Source organism: Acipenser ruthenus, chromosome 17 (genome assembly GCF_902713425.1).
Source record: "Acipenser ruthenus chromosome 17, fAciRut3.2 maternal haplotype, whole genome shotgun sequence".
NCBI classification, from domain to species: domain Eukaryota; kingdom Metazoa; phylum Chordata; class Actinopteri; order Acipenseriformes; family Acipenseridae; genus Acipenser; species Acipenser ruthenus.
The window spans coordinates 31,730,177-31,745,421 of NC_081205.1; the positions used below are offsets into that span (position 1 = coordinate 31,730,177).

At 38.8% G+C, this 15,245-nt stretch overlaps 1 protein-coding gene across 1 annotated transcript; it reads left to right on the forward strand.

Annotated features, from left to right (window-relative positions):
- Positions 1–2,630: 2,630 nt before the first annotated feature.
- LOC117423216 (C-type natriuretic peptide 2-like) lies at positions 2,631–8,569 on the forward strand. The gene is made up of 3 exons (XM_034038717.3): positions 2,631–2,844; positions 6,082–6,365; positions 8,127–8,569. Exons 1-2 carry the CDS (start codon positions 2,752–2,754, stop codon positions 6,337–6,339), a joined length of 351 nt encoding a protein of 116 aa, XP_033894608.2. The 5' UTR covers positions 2,631–2,751; the 3' UTR covers positions 6,340–6,365; positions 8,127–8,569.
- Positions 8,570–15,245: the final 6,676 nt, after the last annotated feature.

The window sequence follows — 15,245 nt, forward strand, 5'->3', positions numbered from 1 at the left end:
ATCTAGCTGCATGCATTGGTTTACTGCAACTTTAATTATGATTGGCAATTATATAAATTGTTATTTTGTATGCTTGTTTAGTTTAATATGTGTGTGTGTGTATTTGTCAAGACCTAAGACACGCCCATTGTTTGTAGTTAGATTGGCTGAGTGGTTATATAGCTTATTAAAATTGAGTGAATCCAGGTCATTGTGAGCAACAAATAGCAGAGGTATTTATTCTGCTCCAACCAGAGCATGCAGTTGTTTTTATTTTGCAGATACTTAACTGCTATAGCAGCACAAGTCTAGGTGTGCGCCCTATCTTTTTGAACCACAATTTGTTAGAAGCGTATTGATACATTTTCCTTATGCGTTGTTCCAAAAATCAACTGAAAAATAAGGTTTTAGTTTTGCATATTTTATAATAAACCATGTTTTGCATCACATAAAATGTAATAAACAAGCAACATCGAAAAATAATAATAATAAATTATTCGAACTTCAACTGTACCTATTCATATAAAGCGGTTTTATTATTGTAGCCAGTGATAAAAGGTTACTTTTGTGTTTATATATAGAATAACACGTTTCGGTTAACCGATAACGTGTTATTCTATTTCAAAGAATATTGTAATTCAAACAGACGCTCGGACCACATTTTGAACAGCCTGCCCTGCACGAGCCGCATATCCACGAAAGTGTCTGTTAGGAGCCGAGCCCTCAATCTAATTATCTTGAGAGCTTTCAGCGGGTCGCTGGTTGCATGAAGGGTCTTACCCGTTACTCTGTTAGCTGTTGAACTGACAGGAGGTCTGCCAAGCAGGTGCTACGCGCAGCCAGTTGTTGCCAATGAAACCAGGCAGTTCCAAAACAGAATTGAAAAAAATAAGTAGTTTTTGAAAACATTACGAGAACTTCCATATTAATCTGTGCATTCATTAATTCATGTAGTCATTCATTTAATTGTTAACTAAAACGAAATGTGTTAAGACACAATGCACAATGATTTTCTTGAGTAGATACGTTTAGGAGGTCGCAACCAATTTGAACGAAATTATAAACACACGGATCATTGTTAGATTTAAGTCTGCATTTCAAAATTAAATAAACCGTAATTGGTCCAAATAGACTATAACACTATGCAATATAATTGAGAATTATGTGCGATATGTAGAAGAAATTATTACTAATAATTATTATTTAAGTTATAGTATTAATATTGTTATTTGTTTTGAATGAAACATGTGTACACTAAAAGGCTGCTAAGATTGCCCATTTCATCACTTGCAAAGCCATGTTGCTCCCTTTGCAATTCTTCAATTGGATGTACGTTTTCATTCGACTTTACTACAGATACCCGTCCTCGCGCAACCAGAAGGATGCCTGTAGCTGTGGAAGCCTTGTGGGTGTTCGCGCCCCCTCCCCTCGCCTCGCCTCCCTAAGGATTACGTCTGAGTTCTATCTTGCATGTTTTATTGTGCGTGAAAAGCAGAATCGATAGGTGGTGATTCAGACGATTGACAATCCATGCTCCCCGTTAACACGTTTAATGATGTAATGGTTTTAAACACATGATATTCAATGGATGTATCATAACATTTATGATGTTAGCCATTTGTTGTTGGGTCTTGTAAAGCGCCCTGGGATGCTTCGCATGAAGAACGCTATATAAGAGCAAATTGTATTGTATTGAATTATATTTATAATACCGTCGTATTATAATAGACTATAGTTTCCCAAATAAATGTAGGCTATAAATTATGATAACGATAATGTGTTCCCCAATGTACTCACTGCAGTGTGGAAAGGGCTTTGCTAATGTGTTTAAGTCACTAATAAAATACAAAAATTAGCCTTTATCGAATGTGTTTCTCATGTGGTCCATTTATCCATCAAAACGGGGAACAAACAAATCCGATTAAAAAAAAAAAAGGTAATATCGCTGAAGTCTGTTTATTTTTTTGATAATGGATATCATTATATGGTTATGGCCCTTTGTTTTCCTATAGCTTATTATTTGATATTAAACAGAACCCTTATTCTGGAGAATTGTACAGCGTTTGTATTGATCAACGCGCAGAGGCGCGTTTCCAGAGGAGATTGTGATCATTTTCGACAACAGTATCTTGGATGGCAACATTCATTAACATTCATTAATCTTTATCTATCTATCTATCTATCTATCTATCTATCTATCTATCTATCTATCTATCTATCTATCTATCTATCTTTCTTTAATTGTTAAAGAAAACTCTTAAATTCCAGCTCATAATCTAGAATTTAAATAAATGATGAGGCTTGGACCGTTTATTGCCAGCAAAAAACCATCAAATTGATGGTGTCATTTTAATGAATACATTCCAGTATGTCATTGTATCATATGTAATATGTAGCTTGTCGTGTAACTGGCTATACCAATGCACAAGTGAAACTTTTACACACAAGCACACACAAACCAAAATGAAATGATCTTATTGAAACAATGTTGAGCCAAGATTTCCAGAGAGGATACAGAGATGACATAATAGAAGAACGCGAAGATGTAATTCCATGTTTAATTGGCCACAAAGTAAACAATGCAAAAGTGTAGCTGATAGATCAAAGCGAGACTGACATCACCAGCGGTTATAAAAGGAGCGAATGGGGAGGCAGAGAGGCAGGCTTGTGAGAACCAAGGCGCAGAGCAAGGCGAGAGAACGCACAGCTACAAAGTCTTCCAATCGGGCTTGACACGAAGGAGACACAACTTCGGAAACCAAGCGGAGCACAATGAACTTCACGCATTTGGTCGCTTGTGGACTATTGGTGACCCTGCTTTCTGTGAGCATGGAGGCAAAACCTTTGACGCAGTCACAACAGAAGGTAAATTAAATGTGTGTGTGTGTGTGTGTGTGCAGGTTTAAATCCAGGATGATATACAGACTAGAATTCAAGCAGACTGGATCAGTTAATAAGGTATAGGTGCGGGGGTGCTAGGTGTAAAGGGGTGTGCTTTCTGTAAAGTTTTCATTCATTAAGAAAAATCAATGCAAAGGTTCATTCATTTCGATTAGTCGCAAAGGTAACCCGGTGATGTGGGACAGGTTCGATTACTGCTTAGTGTATATACGTTTTAGCCTGCAAACGAAATGTGTCCTCCTTGTGCTGGAAGGCAAGGTGTCAAATCATAGATAGCTTTCATTTATAGGTATAGATGGATGGATCTTAAATCGATGTTCTTTTAATGAATGAAAGACGAGTTTTGTAAAAATAGGTCTGATAACACAAATGTAGAGCCCTGACTTGGTTTCTTGTTTGTATTACATTACTGGATTTGTGTGTAAAAGCAATTCAAATAACCATTATTCTACCATTAAACGTTTTATTTTATTTTTGTATGGAAGTTTGTAAGCATTTTAATCACCACAATGTACAATTTCGGCAAAGCGTGGGTGCTGTAACTAAACAACATGTGAGTGATTGATTTGCGGATTTGTGATTCGGAAGTTATTGGTCAAAACAGGTGATTTTTGCCCGATTGTTCTAGCAAGGTTGGCAAGCAAGTCAGACAGAGGCAGCGGTAACGGGACTCCCTTCACATTCTCGTGCAAACCCGCACATCTCTTTCCTTCAAGCCAATCCGGCGGTACCCGCACTGCACTCTCCCAAATACAGACTCCCTGCTGCTTTAGTGCGGGGAGGCTGGGCGACGCTTCTACCATAGTACGATAGCTTTTAACGGTACCCCCAATCACTTTACTTTCCAAATGCGTTTTGCCATGCGGGTATGTTTAGACGAGCGGTATAAACTTCCATTTTAATAACATAATCCAGCTGGAACTTCTGGCGCGGCGTTCTCTCCTTTTTTTAGCCGGTGACCGGAGCAATGTAGCAGCAATGTTCTGTAGCGCGCTAGTACCAGTGTTGCGCTGTAGTAGCAGTGACACCAGCTGGCACGGGCAATGTTAGAGTCATTGACGGGCAAGCCACAGGGAACCTCCTCGGAGATTTGATTTACTGCACTTCTCTATTCTTTTACCACTACATAACGCAATAAATGTCTACACCGTGCACGGGTATTTCTGACATTATCCTCGAGTACATTAAAACAATAGGCTAGCCTAGAAAAAAAATGTGCTACTAAATAACATAACTATATCGTAAGCGTATATATATATATATATATATATATATATATATATATATATATATATATATATATATATAACAATAGGCTAGCCTAGAAAAAAGCAAAAAGCAAATGTGTCTATATATATATATATATATATATATTCCGTTTCTTAGTGCATACAATATTTGTTATTTGGTAGCTTTTTTTTCTTTTTTTCTTTTTTTCTAGGCTAGCCTATTGTTTTAATCTACAATTTAATCTAGGGAAAATATTCTCAGTTTTTTCAGTTAAATCCCAGCATGTTTTTATACTGATTATTTAGGCTGTACAGTTTATTATCAGCATGCTTCTACACGTAGAGCCTGCTATACAGCTTCGCACACACTGTCTTTAATTAGGCACTTAAACAATTATTACAAATCAAACCAAGTGCCCCATACCGCTGTATTAAAATGGTTATTAGAGTGAAAGCATTAACACATTCTTTTAATTGCCACTTTACCAATTATTAACTGTCTGTGTTACCTTTCTTAGAACTGCTGTTCAAATACCTATTTGCCAGTACAGTAGAAGGCTCGTTCGTTTATTCTGGATATACTTTAGACTCCTTGGACAGGTGCACAACTGAAACCAAGCATTCCACACCACAGCAGGTTAATATTATAAATAACAACAAATACATACAAGAAAACTAAAAGAATGTTCCACTGATTCAGGACAACACATAGACCTGATTGAGGACAACACATAGACCTGATTGAGGACAACACATAGACCTGATTGAGGACAACACATAGACCTGATTGAGGACAACACATAGACCTGATTGAGGACAACACATAGACCTGATTGAGGACAACACATAGACCTGATTGAGGACAACACATAGACCTGATTGAGGACAACACATAGACCTGATTGAGGACAGCACATAGACCTGATTGAGGACAGCACATAGTCCTGATTGAGGACAGCACATAGACCTGATTAAGGACAACACATAGACCTGATTGAGGACAACACATAGACCTGATTGAGGACAGCACATAGACCTGATTAAGGACAACACATAGACCTGATTGAGGACAACACATAGACCTGATTGAGGACAACACATAGACCTGATTGAGGACAGCACATAGACCTGATTGAGGACAACACATAGACCTGATTGAGGATAACACATAGTCCTTATTCAGGACAACACATAGACCTGATTGAGGAGAGGACAACACATAGACCTGATTGAGGACAACACATAGACCTGATTGAGGACAACACATAGACCTGATTGAGGACAGCACATAGACCTGATTAAGGACAACACATAGACCTGATTGAGGACAACACATAGACCTGATTGAGGATAACACATAGTCCTTATTCAGGACAACACATAGACCTGATTGAGGAGAGGACAACACATAGACCTGATTGAGGACAACACATAGACCTGATTGAGGACAACACATAGTCCTGATTCAGGACAACACATAGACCTGATTGAGGACAACACAGCCATGTACATGTATCAGAAAATGTGATGACCACCATGAACACAGCGTGTTCTCCAATGAAATGCATGCAGAATTATATATACTGCAGGGTTACAACAGAGACACAGATATCATTACAAACCCAATTACCAACAAGCACACCTTACCATTGAAAGCACAAGAAGAAAGAAATGTAAGGCATTGGGTTGGTGCAGAGAAGAGTGTTGGTGTGTGTGTGCGTGTGTGCGTGCATGTGTTCGTGCGTGCGTGTGTGCGTGCATGTCTGAGCTGGAGGTACAGTATAGGGTTAGGGTGATGTACGATTTCATGTACATGCATATAGAGACAGGCACCCTATACAAAAATATAAATCTTAAATGACTGATTGAAGATAGTCATTGCTATTGTTTCCAATTCATTAATGTGTTGAGTGAGTGAGTGAGTGAGTGAGTGAGTGAGTGTTGCTCATTCCTCTTTCCCTTTGTTTTTCAGTCCCTGACAAGTTTACTAGGCGAGGAGCTCTCTGAATATCTGGCGTCCGGGGAGCGGGACTTGAGGCTTGAAAGTTCGAGAGTGCGGCTCCTCAGGGACCTGCGCCTGGACGCCAAGGCTAAAGCGACCTGGGCTCGCATCCTGAACGATCACCCCAACCCCAGGAAATACAAAGGCATCCACAAGAAAGGCCTGTCCAAAGGCTGCTTCGGACTCAAGCTAGACAGAATAGGATCCATGAGCGGGCTGGGCTGTTAGAGCCACGGCACAGAGTTGGGGGGGCGGTGAGTAGAATTAAAATACCCTGGTATCAAGATAATATCACACACTATAATTAGGCTTGATTTGACCAATGTCATGCGTCGACTGACTAAGTGCACTATAAGCAGAGTGAGAGTTTATTCCTAGGCACGTAGGCAAAAAAGTGACCTTTGGGAGTTTTTTTTTTTTTTAAAATTATTTGTTAGAGTCAGATGTTGCTGACTTACTGAACTGACTGATCTTAAATCTCAGGGCCTTTTTTCAAATTAGTCAAGAAAGCTAGTAAATATGCTTACACTCTATACAAAGTGTCAGATTGTGATGTAGCCTTCCTTAAATCATTGAAATATGACCTTCCCTACTGTTTGACATATCTTTACACAAATGGCCCTTTATTAATGATGTAAAGAGTGACAGTTTTTAGGTAAATGTAATATATTACACTGAGATCGCCACAGCGAGCCCCAGATTAATTGTGAAGTATTTATCCTTGGTCTCCCAGGTGTACAAACCCGCTCAAGTGAGCATATATTTTATTTTTGTAATCAATAACATCAGTCATGAGTGGCTGTTAATAAAACAAACCAATAAAAACAGAGCCACGTGAGTAGTGCTCGATGATGTCAAACCCATTCATCGATACTCTGGAGCACCCAAAACACGCTTCCCTGCAAAGGAGCTCATCCCAAGCAGCTCATGTTTAGAAAGCTTTGCTGCTGAAAAACGCCATTTCTGCATGTTTAGGGTAACAACGTAACGTAACAGAGCAAAGCAAAGCAGGGCATTACATTGCAACTGAAACGCCAAAGCAGAGCGCAATTCTGTTCTTCAAGCTGAGTGACTGCAATAACTCACAATCCACTTACAAAGTGTACAATATATTAAGATGCACAGCATTAATCAAAGACAGTCATTACCAGAAACAGCAGATAAGCAGATCACAACGCAGCGCTGCGCCACAAACAGTCTGGAACCCTCTGTCATTGCAGATTTATTAATCATTGTATTGGATGCATGAGGCAAAGTGATTCAAGTTGACAATAGGGGTCTATGCTTTTATACATATAGCAGTCAATTCCACTAGACTGATGGGCATGTGTTTGCCTTGAAGGCTGTCTCCCTTTTTAAAGTAATGTCATTAGCTTTTGGCTTTTTGCTTTTGCCACTATATCCCTTTCTTAAAGAGCACTGTGTAATCAGAGGGGAGACAAAGATGGGCACAAGCCTATGGAGGCTCAGTGGTTCTCTCTAATAGAGTGTTCTCAGGGGTGCCCTCTAATCTCATAGCTGACAGTTATTTAAGTTATGAGAATGGAGTGTGCTGGATAGCTGCTCTATGACACAGAAAGAGTGAATAAAACAGTCATGAAAAGAAGTAATATGGAAAGACTTGTTGATTGATGACCAGAGTGTGATAAATACTTACACAGGACACTTTGTACTTCAATTCCACCTCCATTTCTGTATTCTGAATGGGGAATCCTGTCAACACGTCAGTGTATATCTGTGTGTGTGCGCGCATCAGGACAGTATGTGTACAGTGTACAGTGCTGCACAGAGCTCAGATGAAGAACATCCTAGACTTCAATCAATTCAGATTCACTTTAAACTTATTTTTTATTATTATTTATGTATTTTTTTTAAACTGGATAGACGGAAACGTGTGTTTTTTTAGGGGATGGATATATATATATAATGAATTACTTTTAATAAAAACCTTGCGTGGGGTTTATTGTGCATTTGACACTTGAATATATGATTTATTTCTCTTTTTTTTTCTTTAGGGCGCTCATTGGACGATGAGTTTTGGACAACTTCGTTTTAGTTGCTCAGAACAGTCGAACAAGACCATCCTTATTCAAGAAACTGATAGGTTCGAATTCCGGTACGAAGAAGCGTCTTCACCAGCGTTACTGAAGATCCTGAAAACCATCACAATAAACACATACGCAGCTAAACAAAACAGCGGACCGTGTTGTAGAAACGAATAAGACAAAGCTGTATATTATTGTCGTTGCTGTACATTCATGTATTTCATTCCTGCATAAATGTATTTATGTTTAAAACTATTTATATGTTTATAAAGAGATATTTATGAATATGAGTTTTATTTATGTAACTTTTTTTTTAATTGATGTAAACTGCAGGTGAAATAAGTTTGTAACTTTTTGTCTTAAATAGCTGTAAATGTTAAAAAAAAAACAACATTCCACATGCACTTCCCAGTGTCTTCCAGTTTGTTTTGCGGAATGCACCTTACTCCCTCCCACTTAAACACGACACTGAACCCCCATCACAAAGTGTAATTCAGCACAGTGCAAGCATGGTAAAGCACAGGGAAGCACTGTAAAGCACAGAGAGGTATGGTATGGTATATTAAAAATAACCATGGCAAATGCATGGGAAAAACTGCACAATGACTGTGCTAACTGACTGTGGTAAGCGTTATAGTTATTGCTAATCCTTTATCGAAAGGTTTTTTAAAAAAAAAAAAAAACTTTAATCGTAAAACAGGCTTTTAAGAAAACCGTCTAAATATTTCAGCCTATCTGATTGAGATCAGTCGATTGAATGGGACGTTATCAAGCAAAAATCATCCCATAGGAATGGGCCAGTAGGTACCTACTAACCCCTAAATCTACCCCCTACCCCTAAACCTAATGTCTACAACTAACCTAAGCTTTTCCCCTAAACCCAATCCCAACCCCTAAACCTAACTGTGTTACTATTAAAGTCATTTTTACAATTATTTCAACACCTCTTTTTAGCACCCTCTAGTGGCTACTAGATCCGATGTCCATTAAAGCGCTTCATCCGGACCTACTCCACCTGTTGGGACGCTAGTAAGTACCTACCGGCCCATTCCTATGGGATGATTTTAGCTTGATAATGTCCCATTGAATCGACTGATCTCAATCAGACCGGGTGACTATTTCTATATAGGAAACTAACTGGGGATTTTCCCCAAGGGTGATTTATAGGAACTTAACAGAGTGAGGCTTATACATTATAGAGTGGTGGTATTGAGATCTGCCTTGGGCTGGATTCAATCGAAAGAGTTTCCATGGTGTTCAATCAAGCCTCCAAACATTAAAGGGAATCCACATGGCATAAAACAATAGTCTGTCCCTATTTACTCCTTGCTCGTGGAAAATCAAACCGACTTTTCAAACCTGCATTCAGCGGTTTAATACAGTAAGCCTAGTGCTGGCTGGAGCAGCGTGTGCTCAAATGAACGCAGCAACTTGTTTTAATAGGAGCAAAGACTCTTTTCAAAGTGTTACCTCCACAATGAAAGGCGAGGGATCTATGTGAATGATACAAACCTTGAAGTACAGTAAACACTTCCTTTAACTAGCTCTTATGAGTTACTGTACGCTGAAAAGGTCTCAATACTTTCCCCAAGAAGAAGAAGAAGAAGAAGAAGAAGAAGAAGAAGAAGAAGAAGAAGAAGAAGAAGAAGAAGACTCCAAGTATTATAGGTGCTGTGGACCAATTTGACATAACGTACACAATAAGGGCGATAGGTTAGAACTGGTCAAGCAAAAATATGAATGCAGGGCCTGTTGTGCATGACTTAAAACAGCAGGGGGCACTGGTCTCTCCTGTAAAGCGAACATTTCTCCTCCATTCCATTCTAAGGTTTACAAGAGGCACACAATGGTGAGCGTATTAAAGCATAGTGAAATCATGGTAAAGCTGTTACAAAACGTCACACAGTTCAAAGTTGAATCTGGAAAAAAAACTAATAAACCTAGTACTGTACAGTATAGTATGGAAACAATTTTAAAAACAAAAACATCGGTGCTAATCTGGATACAATGAGACAGAAACAAGCCAATGTGGCGCTTTTATCTGACACGTGACCGCACTAAACCTGCACTGTAACTTTCACGTTTACTACGGGTATACCATGTGCAGTATCTACCATTGCTTTCAAAATGCTTTAGCATGCACGGCTAGCATGTAGTGCTATGCTACCAATGCTTTCACTACATGTTGCTAAGCTGGTGTCGTGGTTACCACAGTGCACCTTTATAAGGGTTTGTAGCTCAGTGCTCCCTAAGTAATGCACCGACACTCCACACAACTGCAAAGTTATTTGCTCTACAATTCCTTGTGATATATCGCCACCTAGTGGTACTGCAGAATTTGTATGCATGCGTGTTTAGTTTGTTCTTACAAATAGACACCGCACTGTACTTTAGCTGTGATCTGTATAGTAGTTGTGAGCGCTGGTAACACAATTACATTTTTAAATGTGGCTGCCCAAGTCCTCACCACTTTTGTGTATCGTTACATTACACATCAAAAAACGGTTCCGCTGTTTCAAAGAGTGCTATAGGTGGGAATTTGTTTTAAACAGGCACAGTGCTAAAATAAAACAGGGTGTGATGAGGGTGCAATGGCTCGGACTGCCATGGCGATGAAGCCCTGTGTGCTGCTAGATTACTGTGATTTTAGCGGATGAAAGGGATCTCTCAGTATCGGATCGCAGGTGAGGACCAGAACAGTGCTACGGAGATATCGAATGTATAAGCTTACGATATTGTATTTATGTGACGAAGTATAAGAACATTTAGGCCATGCATTGCTAGTGTCACTCCAGCCTTTGTCCTGGCGTACTTGCTTTTATAATTATATTCTATTAAAAGTATCTTCTCTTGTTTCTCCCTGTCTCCACCTGTCCATCGATTGGAATTCTGAAATGACGTAAACACTGTAATCTGTGTCATTAACATGCATGTTTCTCATTTAAATACTGAATATTATTCCGCCACCTTTATGTAAATTGCACCCATTCCACCTGTCAAAAAACAACAGAAAAAGCGTTTCATTTTATGATGGAAACAACGTTCGTCCGGGGATAAGTCTGGTTAAAACAGACAGAGACAGCGAGTTTTGTTACCTGTTAAATTAAAAATAGGCGATTACACGCGACATACCATTTTTTATAAAGCAATATACAACGCAATTCATAAACGTGTAAACGCTATATTCTTGAGGCACTTTGCCTTTAAGACCGCCTCTTTAGAATTTAGACATGTAAGGTTGCAGAATGATTTATTGTTTGTGCGTTTTTAATTTTGCTTATGTGCTGCAGTCAGTGCTTTCACTCACACCCTAGGCTCGGCTGTAATTTCCAACTAGCCTGTCTGTGCAGGGTGCTTGTGTCTGCAAAAAAAAAAAAAAAAAAAAAAAACACAGTCCCTCGGTCGCACTCCAGCTGTGACAGACACATTAACGAATATTCATTTCAATGTAGTCGCAGAGGCGGTAAGCTGTCAGAACAAGTAATGACAGCGCCACCAGCACTGCAAAACGGAAGAAAATATATATGTATTACATCACCCCATTGCTTCTGTATATAATACAGCAGTGTGCACATGTATTACAGCACCCCATTGCTTCTGTATATAATACAGCAGTGTGCACATGTATTACATCACCCCATTGCTTCTGTATATAATACAGCAGTGTGCACATGTATTACATCACCCCATTGCTTCTGTATATAATACAGCAGTGTGCACATGTATTAGAACACCCCATTGCTTCTGTATATAATACAGCAGTGTGCACATGTATTACAGCACCCCATTGCTTCTGTATATAATACAGCAGTGTGCACATGTATTACAGCACCCCATTGCTTCTGTATATAATACAGCAGTGTGCACATGTATTACAGCACCCCATTGCTTCTGTATATAATACAGCAGCATGCACATGTATTACAGCACCCCATTGCTTCTGTATATAATACAGCAGTGTGCACATATATTACATCACCCCATTGCTTCTGTATATAATACAGCAGTGTGCACATGTATTACAGCACCCCATTGCTTCTGTATATAATACAGCAGTGTGCACATGTATTACAGCACCCCATTGCTTCTGTATATAATACAGCAGTGTGCACATGTATTACATCACCCCATTGCTTCTGTATATAATACAGCAGTGTGCACATGTATTAGAACACCCCATTGCTTCTGTATATAATACAGCAGTGTGCACATGTATTACAGCACCCCATTGCTTCTGTATATAATACAGCAGTGTGCACATGTATTACAGCACCCCATTGCTTCTGTATATAATACAGCAGTGTGCACATGTATTACAGCACCCCATTGCTTCTGTATATAATACAGCAGCATGCACATGTATTACAGCACCCCATTGCTTCTGTATATAATACAGCAGTGTGCACATATATTACATCACCCCATTGCTTCTGTATATAATACAGCAGTGTGCACATGTATTACAGCACCCCATTGCTTCTGTATATAATACAGCAGTGTGCACATGTATTACAGCACCCCATTGCTTCTGTATATAATACAGCAGTGTGCACATGTATTACATCACCCCATTGCTTCTGTATATAATACAGCAGTGTGCACATGTATTAGAACACCCCATTGCTTCTGTATATAATACAGCAGTGTGCACATGTATTACAGCACCCCATTGCTTCTGTATAAAAAACAGTGGGGGACCCGTCAGTTTAGTTGTAGTACAGTGCAGCAACAATAAACTGCAGTCTGATTCCACTACAGCATTTCATGCGTGAATTTGAAGTTATATAAAATTACAGTTATCTGTGTTTGTGGGTGTATAACATTGTTTTCCCCCTATTTAATAAAATATTATTTGACTCCCAGAGGAATTGGATTAATTTAAATACCCAACTATTGCTACAGTACTAGACGCAGAAAACATGCATTAGTATCTAAAGATCCAGTGCCCTCTTGTGGTCAAAGTCTGTAACTGTATTACAGGCACAATTAGACCCATGTCTAATGTTCGCTTCTAGTACTGTTCCTGCAATAATAATAATAATAATAATAATAATAATAATAATAATAATAATAATAATAATAAAACAAAAAATATCAATTCATAAGCTTTTGAAAATGATGGACGTTTTAGTGTATTTCATAAAACATTTGTATATAAATATAAAACAATCCAATGTGTTTGCTGCCGTTATGGTATTTCAAAAAGAAACGTTCAATACAACTACAGCATATGATTCAAATGAAGCTAATGCCGTCGAATGTGCGGTTTACAAACACCGTCCGTCCAAATTTACCCACAGTCCGAGCCCTGTTAACACAATGACATTTCAATACCCCAGTTTTACGGTACGGTAGTACAATAGTAATCGAAAGTAAAAGAAAACAGAAATCATGATAAACCTGTCCAGAAATAGTTCTGATTAAAAAAAGAAAGCTAAAAAGCACCGTTAATACTATGATATCCATGTTAGTCTGTTTTATCCTCATTTCATTTAAATTCTATATTCATCCTATAAAGCATGTTGATATTGCGCCACCTTCTGGCCGGAAATAAGACGCTCAGCTCCTGGTATTAGCAGGCGGTCTCCCATCCAAGCACTAACCAGACCTGACCCTACTTAGCGTCCCAGATCAGACGAGACCTTGCGCTCTCATCGTGGTGTGGCAGTAGCCGGAATTCGGGGCACTTTCCAAAGCCATTACATTAATAAGTCTTCGTTTAAATTGGGGTAATTTGAGGGTCTCGTTTTTAATGTTTTTACTAATTGCATTCTTTATTATCGGAATTATTTATTTACAAACACATTTTGGTATTAATCACATGCAACCCCCCAGTTCTGTAAGTCGCTTTGGATAAAAGCGTCTGCTAAATAATAATAATATCATCGTTTCGCATTAATTGCTTGAATTAGTACCTTTATTTCTGACTCTAATATTAGGTTATAGTATGGTTTGCTGAGATTGAATCCAGCGTCATATTCGACTCTTAATTCGACGGAGCTCAGCTGTATCCCATGTATTTACCAGCTGTAGACAACACGTGTTGGAAAACAGTACCTGCTTGTCCTAAATGAATATGAAAATAAATAAATGTCTATATATGTATGTGTATATTTCGACACGTACTTATGTATTTGTGCTGGTGGAATAAAATGCGTACAGCGCCCAGTACAGCCACGAGGTCTGACGCTACTTCGCTTCCGAGATGGGGGGTTGGGGTGGTAGGTGGGGGGTTCTCATTTGGCCGTAGGCGTGTGATTAATGGACACACTAATTATATCTCAAGACACCCCCCCCCCCCCACAAGCTATCAGTACCGTATTGACAAAAATAAATAAAAATAAAAACTACTGTTCTTGTAATTTTATTAATATCAGGTCAGTGCCATTTTTTCTAAATATATATTATACTGTATTATTTTTTAAATTAAAATTCTCAAAGCCAGGTGGGACGACTTCTAGTAAAACATGTACAGGTAACAGCTACGACAAATTAGATTAAAATGAATCTACAAAAACAAGTCCCAACTAATATATATATATATATATATATATATATATATATATATAGAATATGCAGTTGATAAGCATAGCTACACCAACTATTATATACAAGTGAATATTATAAAATATAAATAAATACATGTAACGTAATACCAGGGCCAAAATGAACACAGTATTCTTTTTTTGATGAACAGTAGTAGTCTATATAAATAATGACACATTACTGTCGCTTTATCGTTATACACAATACGTATGATATAAACTGTTTAATTCTTTGTGCACGTAAACTTCTATCTTGTATCGTATTAGAAACAAACATGGACGCGTCTATTTGTCAACACGTGTTGGGCTCAACTAGCAAAGCACGTTGTGACTGCAAAGTTGCGTTCTTATTGGTCGGGGTGCAGGCATTGAGAAAGTACTGTTGAAACGCGGTTGGCTGGACAGCTCTTACACTGTAAAGTTAGCGGGAGGGGGAGCTCTGTGATTGGTGCACTGGCGTTCGGTGGGAGGGTTGCCCTTGCGCGTCCACGGGGTGGCTGTGCTCACGCCCGCGAAGGAACGGGCCGCGCTGATTGGCCTCGGG